At 33.9% G+C, this 12755-nt stretch overlaps 1 protein-coding gene across 5 annotated transcripts in view; it reads right to left on the minus strand.

Annotated features, from left to right (window-relative positions):
• The window catches only part of POC5 (POC5 centriolar protein), a 37198-nt gene that overhangs the window by 9629 nt on the left and 14814 nt on the right, over nt 1-12755 (minus strand). For 3 of the 5 annotated variants that reach the window (XM_002815656.5, XM_054555641.2, XM_054555640.2), the window contains 6 exons: nt 12311-12516; nt 10416-10592; nt 8130-8234; nt 6125-6304; nt 4749-4902; nt 942-1219 (listed from right to left, as the gene is read on the minus strand). In XM_002815656.5, coding sequence (XP_002815702.1) covers nt 942-1219; nt 4749-4902; nt 6125-6304; nt 8130-8234; nt 10416-10592; nt 12311-12516 — 1100 coding nt within the window. The remainder of the gene's footprint in view (nt 1-941; nt 1220-4748; nt 4903-6124; nt 6305-8129; nt 8235-10415; nt 10593-12310; nt 12517-12755) is intronic. The other 2 variants (XM_063724144.1, XM_063724145.1) reach the window with 1 other exon arrangement.

Below are 12755 nucleotides of genomic sequence, written 5' to 3' on the forward strand. Positions count from 1 at the left end.
CCTCTCAAAGTATTGGGATTACAGGTGTTAGCCAACATGCCCAGCCTCTTACCATATTAACAGCTTGATCAATTTCACTTCAGGCAAGTTCTCACACAAATCTTCCATCCTCATTTAACACTATCCTCTTGGCACTTCTCTAACAGTAGCTCACTGATTCTAGGAAAAACTATTCCTATCTCCATTCCAATTATAAATTACAAATTAAAACTTGATCAAGATGGAGTTACTACAGAGCAGTGTTAGTGATATATCTGCATTTAGGAAAAAGGAAAGCTGTTAGCTGAATAGAAAATATAAAATTAAATATACATTAACCTCCCACACCTTTGAAAACACCCACTAGTGTTCTTCAAACATAAAGTCTGTCCTTAACTCTTTCTCAAATTAAATCTACTTTTCCTACATAATTTTTGAAAAATGTAAAAAAGTTCTTTGTCTTAATTATCACTACTATGATAGCACTTTCAGGTATTTTCATTACAATTTAATGTTCTAGTCACTTTATGTATTAAATATTTTCAGTGACTTTGCCTAAATACCACACAGATTTTTTTTTTCTCCATAGGAAAATATTTTATGAGTTCAAAATATTAAATTTACAAACAAGCTTTTTTTGTGAGATGGAGTTTCGCTCTGTTGCCCAGGCTGGAGTGCAGTGGCGTGATCTTGGCTCACTGCAAGCTCCACCTACAGGGTTCATGCCATTCTCCTGCCTCCGCCTCCCAAGTAGCTGGGACTGCAGGCGGCTGCCACAACACCTGGCTAATTTTTTGTATTTTTAGTAGAGACGGGGTTTCACCGTGTTAGCCAGGATGGTCTCAATCTCCTGACCTTGTGATCCACAAGCCTTGGCCTCGCAAAGTGCTGGGATTACAGGCGTGAGCCACTGCGCCTGGCCACCCTTTTCATAAGGTGGGACCTGTATAAACTGTACTAACCATTTCTTCTGATGCAGCAGTAGCTGCAGATCCTGCACCAAGAACAGAAACAGGAACATGAACAGAAGATGCGGAAGCAGCCCTGGTAGAAGTCATCGAAGTGGCTGAGGGAACGGCAGTCGCGCTGGCTCCTCCGACGGCAGCTGGTGGGGATGGCAGCAGTGGTGATGTAACCGGTAAGGGCATTGGAGGAGCTGAAGGATCCAAATGAGCAGAATGTTCTTTTCCTTGAACACCAGGACCATACTCTTCCTTTTTATTATTTGTGGAGTCTATCCCTACAAATCACAAATTAATTCCATTCAAATTCTTCCAGGTTAGGACTACTATTATCTTCCAAACAATGAAAACACATACTGGCTAAAGTTTGGTCCTAACAAAAATTTAGATGTTTACAGTATATTAGATACAATGTTTAGTTAATACGGTTTGTCAGTATTAACTGGTTAATGTCAGCATTAACCACTAAAAACTTCAGACTACTTCCTTCCACATGCGAAAGCTAATGGATCATTTGCTCTTATATAAAAGATGAAAATAAATTATGTACTCAGCTGGGACCTTAGCTAAGTAGAGTATATTGCCATCACAACTGTCACAAAAAATATGATCACAGTGAGCCTAGAGATCTAGGTTCCTTTGTATTAGTTCATACAAATATCCTGATAAATGGCCAAAATGACCTGGAATCGATCTTTAGAACCACTTTCTGATATCACTATACTCCCTCATTTTCATGTATTGCGCCTATCCTAACAATTTTTGTTCTTGAGTTGTCAGAAAACAAAAATAAATCAATAAAACTAAAATCTTTACTTTTTACGTTGTAAAAGAAATGGGTTCTTGCAGATAAATTATATAAATCATAAATCAAGAGCATATTTGTGTACCTAACTGATTTGTAGTGACACCCCAATCAGTAACCTTCCCTCAAAACTGAACCTTAATCTTGATCTAAGGAGCCAATAATGTCAAATTCCAGGGCTAGTACAAAGGGTTTCTTCCAATTTTAGATGTTTTCTCTCCAGTATTATAATTTGATTAGTTTCTGCTTAAGACTGTATCTGTGTGGTACCAACAGTGTAGTGAGGGTTTAGAAATTCAGTCAATGCGCTGTTTCAGAACATCTGAACAGAGGGCATTATGTAAGTCCTATGTTTAAATGGTTTTCTATGCAGTTCTCTTTCCATCCAGAAATTTGGGCCTCTGCATAAGTCCTTTCCTTAGACTATCTGTATAGAAAATTTGTAGAGTATTAGTTAGTTACCTTATTTAAGAAGTTTAACAATGATTACACAGTGCCTACCTAGATCCTTTGAACTCCTCTGATGAAAAGGACTAATTCAATATAAAATACTTTTAATTTGAAAACAAAACACACACTGAGTTTTAACTTGTTTTGGTAGAGATTCTGAGTGTCTATCTTTAGATGGTGGCAGACATTACGAGATGCAGAAACAGTATGAAGGTCAGGGAAGAGAGGCAGGTGACCAACTCTTGCTAATATAGACTGATATCAGATAACTCTTAAGTTTAATAATTAATCTCATTTTAGCTGGAATAAATTTTTCAATTGTCAAGTTTTTTTTTTTACTGTGCCTAAAATTGCTCTTAAAATTGGCAGATATAATTTTAAGGACTTTTTGTCATGTTCTAACTTCTTCATAAAAACCTCTAATTTGTAAGATTTAAGATATTGCACAACATGAGAGGCACTGCAAATTACAGACAGCAAAGAATAGGTACAAATAAAAAAAACCAAATATTTATTTTGCTCTAACAAGACAGGTGCATTAGGAACTCTGCATTATAAAAAACTGCATTATAAAAAACAATTTTTTTTTTTGAGACAGAGTCTTGCTCTGTCGCCCAGGCTGGAATGCAGTGGCATGATCTCAGCTCACTGCAACCTCCGCCTCCTGGGTGCACGCCATTCTTCTGCCTCAGCCTCCCGAGTAGCTGGGACTACAGGTGCCTGCCACCACACCTGGCTAATTTTTTGTATTTTTAGGAGAGATGGGGTTTCATCACGTTAGCCAGGATGGTCTCGATCTCCTGACCTCGTGATCCACCCGCCTCACCCTCCCAAAGTGCTGGGATTACAGGCATGAGCCACCACGCCCTGCCTATAAAAAACAGTTGCTTTAATAGAAGGGGGCCAGAAGTAATTTTTTCCTCATGAGAATTAAAAAAAAATAGGTGTCATTAAAATGTCATAAAACCTAAATATCACAAAGCAGATCCACTGAATTATACTGAACTTTTTTGTCTTTGATAGCTCTACCAACATTATTGCTAATGCATGTTTTACCATTCTTGTCATCTTTCTCATCTATTGTTTTAAAAGTAACAGGAGCAAAAGAAATCATGTTGTGTAATTAGAAGACATTTTCTTCAAATCCTCTTATGGATATTGGCCTTTAGGAGACACAGTTGTATTTCAACTTACATTTTAAGATGGTAAATGTATTAAGGTGGGAAACACTCCTAAGTCAATTCAAAATCTTTTTAAGTAGGTTATTACAAGAAACAGGTTTCTTGTAATTTAATGTAAGAAGTTCTAATAGGGATTTGTCACTTTACTTGTGAAACTCATATTTCTCCCAAGTAAACAATTAAATTTCTCAATTTGTGACATACAACTTGCTAATACTTAGAACTGAAACAGACTATTCTATCATTGAAGGTGGTGAGTTTGTTTTCAACATTGATACTCAAATAAAAGACCATTTATTGGAAAAATCAAGTACTCACCTAGGTATTACCAAGATAAACTATTCAGCCTTGAGATTCCATGATTCTCAGTTTCTGAATTAAATATCGACCACAAACCACAACCACTTCAGATAGAAAGCAATTTGCCTAAACTTACTGCTACCCATAATATGCATGCTTTAAATAATAAATGTTTGTTGATGTTTTAAAATAAGGGCATCACAAGCACAGAGAAGTTATTCATTGCATTGAAATCATGTTAATGATTTACAAAATCTTGAGAGGTTGACTTGAATTAAAACTATTAATAATTACATCATGACTATCATGTTACACGTTAAAGTGCATTTTGTCTTTTAAAGTGCTTTCAGATATGTTTTACTGCATCCCACAAGAAGCCCCTAGGACGCAGGTAAGAAAGGTTTATATTATCTCCTTTGCTCAGAGAAGAAATCTAAGGCCGAATGAGGAAAACAGGCCCCTGGGTAAATTGGTGGCAAAGGATTCTAGTTATGGGCTTTTCTATGCCATGCTGACAAAACTACTACACAAACCACTCTTATGTCAGACAATATGTGGATTTTTTTTAAAAAATAAAATAACTTCTATAGATACGTCTATATTTATGTTTGCTGCAATGAGCTTAGTTGAGGCCTTTCATAAACTGGAAGATTAGGAATTTCTAAAATGAGAAACCATGACTAGATAACAAATACTTACCAAAATAGTCCAAAATATTTGGCTATTTAAGAAAAGACAAAATTAGAAGTTTTGTACTTAAAAAGGCATTAAAATTCTTAGTTAAGAGATTTAAAATAATGTTATACATTAAAATATTATTTTTAACATTTAGCTTAAATACTTAGGAGTGACAGTTTACTTGATCAGATCTAAGACACCATAAGTAACCATTACTGAGCTCATTTTCATGGCAGATTTAAGTCTGGATATGACACCATGGAATTAAGAATAGCAGCACCTGGATGAAACATACCTACTACAGGTTATTTTTACTGTATACCATACCAATCACCAAAATCTCCTCAAATCCTTTTTTGAAAGTAAGCAGAGAATCTTTAATGAAATACTAACCTGTATCATTTCTGTTTTGAAATATAGTCATGGCTTCGAGATTTAATGCACATACACCCCTCATGAAAGCTTTTTTCATGGAATCTTCAAAGTGCTCTTTTTCATGTTGCATTCTTTGAATCTCAGCTTTTGCATTTTCCAAAGCTCCAGATAACTAAAATAAGAATGTTTAAAAAGCAAAACAATTTGAGATACAAAGAAGAATACTGTCAAAAAAAATAGATATATACTTTGAGATTATTCTCACGTGAAATATTAAAGTTTGTCACTTACCTCTTCTGCTATGTGCAATTTATTTTAAAAGGTACCTCTTACCTCTGTTATCTCCATCAACAAAATGCTTTCATTCCTAACCTTAAAATCAAGGCTCAAACAAGGGGAATTTTATTCAGTCCCATTGAAGATTGCTGATGTATTTTCATTTCACAAAAAGATACACCATTTTTTACTGTAAAACTTTTATGTAGGATGTTAAACAAAATACTTTGAGAGCCACAGAGAGCCCTTTCAGAAAAAAAACAAAAACAAAAAACTACATGCCTGCAATATTAACAGAATTTTTATAATGTAAATGTTACCTTCAGTATTTGAAGTGCAGAGTGACCCTAGGTACAACACACTTTCCCACAGGCCAAACCTCAGGGGACTGCATTTTTTGCATGTCGTAGTGAACTGCAGAAAATTATTTGTATTATGGATTTATTTTTAATCTTAAGAATTTAATGCTGTAATGAGTTATTTTTTCATTTTAATATTTAACTTCAAGAGGCCTATTGCATTCTTTAGAATGGATTTTATTTCATTTCAATTCCAAATGTTTTCCCATGAAAACAATGTTAATTTTATTATTAAAAGTCAATGGGAAAAAATAATTTCAATTTCTTTTTTTCTTTTTTGAGATAGATTTCCGCTCTCGTTGCCTAGGTTAGAGTGCAACAGTGTGATATTGGCTCAATGCAACTTCTGCCTCCCAGGTTCAAAAGATTATCCTGCCTCAGCCTCCCGAGTAGCTGGTATTATAGGCATGTGCCACCACACCCAGCTAATTTTTTTTAGTAGAGACGGGGTTTCACCATGTTGACCAGGCTGGTCTCAAACTCCTGACTCAGGTGATCTGCCCGCCTCGGCCTCCCAAAGTGCTGGGGCTACAGGAGTGAGCCACCACACCCAACTAATAATTTCAATTTCTATACAACTCCTTATATCAACCATGTAAGAATATACAGTAAACGTTAAATTAACACAAGAATAAACGTTTTCATTTTTTGTCTTCATTCTTGATTAAAGACCAAAAGAAGAAGTCTATTAATTAATAGTGAGTCTATCCATCTTTTTATTGTATTAGAAGAAAGTGAAAACCAGAAAAAGATGCTTACCATAGCAACTTTGGCTTCATAATCATTGGAAATCTGGATACAAACTTCTTCAGCTCTTGCTTGACAAGCTCTTTCTACCACATCTTTCCACTGCTTTTGCACTATGGAACGCCAGCCTTTCCAGACTTTCTTCAGTAAAGTTCTCTGGTAGTACTGGTCAGCTAGTTTACCTTCATAAACCTAAATAAAAGTAAAACAGAACGAAAACACAGTGGATTGATAAATATATTGGTGGTAATAATAAACATAACATGGTGGTAAGTGTACATACACACATTATTTAATTCTATGTAATCATATTATTCTCATCTTGCATATAGGAGAACAGGCTAGAGAGGTTAAGTAACCTACATAGTTCACATAAATGGATGAGTAAAGCCAGACTTGCCTGACTCCAGAGACTGAGCTCTTATCCATTATATCATTGCTTTATGCAACTAATCAAAAGTTAGAGAAAAAGAATACGACCAAATGAAAGAAAATGAGCAAATCACCACTTGCCATCTTAGTTATGAATTTAGCAGGACCAGGAGAATAACAGAGTGGCTAGAAGGCAGGAAAAGGTGGTGGCTGCGGCTTCAGATGACACTGCTTTCTCTTCAGTTTGATGGCTGCCACAAGCAAGATTTAATTTATAAACCTTGCCATCATATATGGTGCCAATCCAAATAAAAACTTATGCTATTTTTCTTTTATCAATGAATTTAAATTCTTTTGAAGAAGTAGTTCCAATTCTCAATTTCTTAAGTTTGAAAAACCATCCAGAAATGACAGTAGCCTCAACTATTCTGGCTAACATTTAAAAATAAATATGTATTCTCATTATTTTACTTGACAAGTTTCAAAGTAGAGTATAAATATTCATTTTAACCAGCTTACTTAATGTGGATTTAATCTATTGGGATTAATTAAAAAAATGAAAAATCCAGAAAGTATTCTTAAAGGAGAAATCTTATTCCAGGATAAAGTAGGTTGAGCATCCCTAATCCAAAAATCTGAAACTTTTTGAGTGCCAGCATGACATCACAAGTGAAAAATTCCACACAGAAGTACTTAACACAAACTTTGTTTCGTGCATAAAATTATTAAAAATATTGTATACAATTACCTTAGGCTATATGTATAAGGTGAAATATGAAACATAAATGAATTTTGTATATAAGGTGTGATATGAAACATAATCTAAAATCCGAAATTCTCCCAGTGCCGAACATTTTGGATAAGGAATACTCAACCTTTACTAGCTTTCTCCTTACATACTAATCTCTTGGAAACTAAATACACAGAGATTATTCCATAGCTCACATGAATATACATGGAAAGCATATATATATGTATATTCATCTCCTATATTCATGTGTCTCTAAACTATGTCTTGTTGTGGGATATACTCTTATACTTTTCCACTTTTGATACAACAATTTAGTATTCTCTTTCAGTTCACTATTTACTGATATACCAACTCAGCTCTTACTTAAAATAAAAGATGTTCAAGTTTAAATGATATACTACAAGCTAAGGATAACTTTTAAAAAGCTGTGCTGGTATGGCTTTCTCTGACTCTCACTCTAAGGCAAGTCTATATAACAAATATTTATACTGTGATTTAATGTATAAATATAGTAAAGCCTCTTTATGAATAAGTTGTATTCAGGCATTTTAAAAGCAGAAACAATATAGGAAGCATTTGATATGTTAAAGATAACTTCTTTCTCCTATAACCACATCTGAGGGGGTTCTATTACCAGGGCATTTACAATTTAGGAACAATCCTTATTAACCTACTATGAAGCAGGAAATGATGTATCTATTGTAATATATATTATATGTCTATAAGATCTAAACCGTTTTTTTCCCAACTACATCAAAATCAAATTCCTTTAAGAGGAACATTAAATCACAAATTCATTTTGACTTATTAGAAAACAACTATAATAAGTGATCCTGAGCGTTTCTGAATTCAGAAGTCTAACATCCATCAGCTGTCTTCTGCTTTGACACTTACATCCTGTCTGGCTCTGACATGGCCAATTCGCCAGTGGAAGAATGTTCTCATCAACTCTATCTTTTCCTTTTGCTTGCCTATGGCATGAGACAGGCTAGAAATCACCTGTAAACAGCAATTAACCCAATTATTGAGATATTACAATAACAGCAATTGGTAAAGTGATTTTCTCATATATCAAAAAATGCTAGAGAGGATAGGTATGGATCACTACTATATTCATTCAGTTAACCTCATTATTATCTTTAAAAAGACAATAAAACTTTCTCACATGAATATACTAGATATCAACTAATGGAAGGGAACAAAAGAAGAAAGAAGTCTTCATTATGTGTATATGGTAATCACCAATAAAAAGTTTATGTATATGCAAATTAGCTACTGACATTCAATTCAGGTAACAATTATACATTTGAAAGTTCTTCTATATGCACCATGTCTTTATTCACTAGATTTGAGGGCAGGGGCCAGAATATTTAGATATTTAAATATCTTTCTGGTCCCTACTACTACCTTGGATATAGAAGTTCCTCAAAAACTGTCCAGTGATTTTCTGGATTAAACAAACCTATAAAAGCAAATAATAGTTATATTATTTGCTTATTAGTTATATGTTTTATATATAACTATTAATATGTTATAGTTATATATATAACTATATGTTATATATAACTATTAATAACGTTATACATGTAACTATTAACATTATATATAACATATGTTATACATATGTTATATATATAATTAATTAAATATATAATTAATGTTATACATATAACATATTAATAACTGTATATAATGTTATATATAATGTTATTAATGTTATATATTGATACACTTCTTCAGTGATATTATTACTCTTGTTCTTAAAAAAAAAATTCAGAAGGCTTTAACATCCTAATATTCTCTCTTATTAAAGAACTGAATAACTGAAATAAATTTCTAAAAATAGTCACATTAGAAAGAGATTTTGTAAATTGGGCACATTTACCAAGAGATATTTATACCTGCTCTTTAAATAATTTCCAGAGAGGAAAAGGGCATATATTCTAAGCTACTGGAAATATTCTATGTGTTAAGCTGAATGGTAGTACCTGTCTATCCACTTTACTCATTCTCATAAACTGAACATATGATATCTATATTCTTTGTGATACTTCAAAATAAAAAGATTAAACTTAAAATATTTAAAAACCATAGGACAGAATTTTGAGTATAACAAAGAAAATGACTGACATTAAAATCCATTGTTTAAAAAAAAACCAAATTCTATAAAATGTTCAATTTTATACGAAATCAAGGTATGTTTAAAAAAATTATAATATTTAATTCATGAAAACACTTAAGTGCTACTTCTGCAGACAAGCAGCTGAGGTGTCTGCCCAAGTCCTCCTCTTCTGAACACCACCACTCTCCTATCCATAAGTGGATGCCCATCCGGACATCCATTTATAGCAGGGCACAGATTTGTTGCCCATCTGCTTTGTTCCAGGTACTGTGTCAGGAGGCAAAAAATTAGCACAGACTTGAATCTTACCCTCAAATTCTTAAGAAACTAAAGGAAAGTGAAATAAAAGATGTTTTCTGTGTTCATCAATAAAATGAAGAACAACTTCATTAATGAAAACACACCCATCACAGATAGAATTTGAGATGCTTAAACCCAGGCATGGTGGTATGCACTTGCAGTCCCTGGCAGGGGCTGAGGCAGGAGGATCACTTGAGCCCAGGAGTTTGAGGCTGCAGTGAGCTATGATTATGCCTGTGAATAGCCACTGCTCTCCAGTCTGGGCAACATAGCAAGACCCTGTTTCAAAACAGAGAGGTAAAAAAAGAATTTGAGATGCTTAAAATGACCCCTAAAAGGATGGTTTAAAATGTAGATAATGCTGGTTCCTTCATGTTCTCTTAAGGTTAGGAAGAAAGGATTAGAAAGAAAAAAACTAGTGTACTTACAATTAGCACATACTCTTTTTAAAAAAAAAATTTTTTTTAATTGACAAATCATAATAGTTTTATACATTTATGGGTTACAAGGTGATGTTTTAATATAGTTTACAAAGCAAACACTCTTAAAACATCAAGAACACAGAAGTCATTGGTGAGGGTAAAATGATATTATGCTGGTATGTTTAATAGGAAGAATAAATCCAATGGCTATGAATTTTTCTGTCAGTTTCTGATAGAACCTGTATCTTGTATGAGGTAGATAATCATTTCTTAGAATTTATTATTTAGCAAGACATTTACTGAATCTCAGTTAAAAAGAAATATAAAAAAGAAAACCTCATCTTTTCTCCCAATGGAGATTTCAAAGGTTTTTTGCAGCTCCTTCAAGTCACTGATCTGATTACACAGTTGTTTTAAATGTGCTGCATGTTTTTCTTTCTCTTTTCTCATTTCCATTCGGTGCCAGTCAATAAAATTAAGTCTCCATTTACTTAGTTCAGATATGATGTTTGTCTGAAAAATATAGTGACAATTAAGTAGTTTGTTCGTTAATATCACTTCTTAAAACTACACTGAAATTAAGAAACATTAAAAAAATCAGAACAAGCAATCAACACAAAAGTCATTAAAACAATTGGAACACATTAATGAAAAACATATGTAAGTTCAACAGTCGCAGGTCTGTGCAGTTCACATTCATCACACTAGGGAAGCTAATGTTTTCCTATTTTAACTAATTTTGTATGAAATCTTGTCATTTAAAAAAAATTTCAGGCCTCATTCACTATGTTCTTTTGTTTATTCAAGGATTAAATGTCCATATGAAGATGGATCAGGAATAAAGGGAAACACAGAACTATGGCATAGGCTAAGCCATACTGACTGGGAAGTTATTTAGAAATGGGTGATAGTGGAAAGAAACTATGAGAGTTGATACTTTTTTTCCCAAGCCATTTATCACAGATTATTATCTGTTATAATGGACTGCTAAGTTCTGTCACCCTACTGACTGGCATAAATAAAAAGACCAAATAATAATTTGTTATTAAAAAAACAACTGGACAACATATTAACTAAACACAATTTAAATGGTTGGTGGTATAATACTCCAATTGACTTACAGTATTATAAGTATGAAACCTGTTCCAAGGGGGGAAAATGGTAAAACCATGCTGAAGAATTATTTCTAGAATTTAAGGTTCCAAATGAGGGAAAAATATAAATGCCACAGAACTCACATGGCCATAATTTCTCTATATATGTGAATATGCAACTTAGTTTTCTCAAATTATATGTATCAGAAAAACTGTCATTTTCTCCAGTTTTTTAATAATAGCAAAAAAAACCAAAAAACAAAAAACAAAACAAAACAAAACCACTTACTATTTCTGCAATACTTTGTTTTACTTAAAGGCCAGTAGTATCAAAATAAAAATCAACTTTTATAGATTTATCACTTACACATCATGGTTGCTACAGGAGTGGCTATAAAATGAATATCCATTGCTAAAATTGGATCTTTTGTTATCACATAAAAGGAGACATTTCCATTAGTCACAACTATGATATGGTAAAGGCACAGTATGTCTCAGTTACACACAGGCTGAGCCATTCAAAGTATCTGTGAAATTCAGTGGAGCATGTAGAACCATTCCAGCAACCACTGAAAACCTGGCAACTCAAAGTACAGTTTCTGAACCAGTAGCATCACCTGGGAGCTTGACGGAAATGAGAACACATGGACACACGGAGGGGAACATCACACACCGGGGCCTGTCAGGTGGTGGGGTGTAAGGGGAGGGAGAGCATTAGGACAAATATCTAATGCATGTGGGGCTTGAAACCTAGATGACAGGTTGATGGGTGCAGCAAACCACCATGGCACATGTATACCTGTGTAACAAACCTGCATGTTCTGCACATGTATCCCAGAACTTAAAGTAAAATCAAACAAACAAGAGTCAAAAAAAAAAAAAAAAAAGAAAGAAAGAAATGCACGACCTTAGGCCCTGCTGAAGACCTACTGCATATGAAGCTGTAGTTTAACAGGCTCCCCCTATGATTCGTAAGTACATTAAAGATTGAGAAGCAAGACTTAAGACACTGAACTGATCTCAGGAAACAAAAGATTTTTAAAAAGTTTAACTCGAAAAAACAAAACAGTAAAAACGAGAGTAAAACTATTACATTACATATTAAACAACTGTAATTGAACAACTGCTGTACCGTACCTTAAGACCTGAACTCCAAAGATCAAGTACATTTTCCATCTTCTGAAGGTTTTCATCAGAAACGAGAAAATCGCTCACAAGTATTTCATGGGCATCTGTTTGACTAGAATTTGTTGCTGGTGAGGAAGAGTCAGCTAAAAGATGTGAACTGAAAAAATCCATGACCGGGTGAGAAGGCTTCCTTGGGGATAACACTGGTGATGACTCTAGAACAAAAGAAAAGTTGTAGCCGTCAAGCCAAATTGAAAATAACTCAAGTTGGTAAGGAACCATACTGGAAGGCTAAAGATGTCTGCTACCTATGGAGGCTGAGAAAAAATGCAGAGAAACTACCTTTCAGGTGTACTTTAATCTATTTTTAATTTCAGTATTGTCACTGATTTAGCACAGACTGGCATGAGATACCTCCTATACTCCCAATCCCTTCTCCCCCAGCAAACGACCT

The sequence above is a fragment of the Pongo abelii genome, chromosome 4 (assembly GCF_028885655.2).
Source record: "Pongo abelii isolate AG06213 chromosome 4, NHGRI_mPonAbe1-v2.0_pri, whole genome shotgun sequence".
In the NCBI taxonomy this organism is placed as follows: Eukaryota; Metazoa; Chordata; class Mammalia; order Primates; family Hominidae; genus Pongo; species Pongo abelii.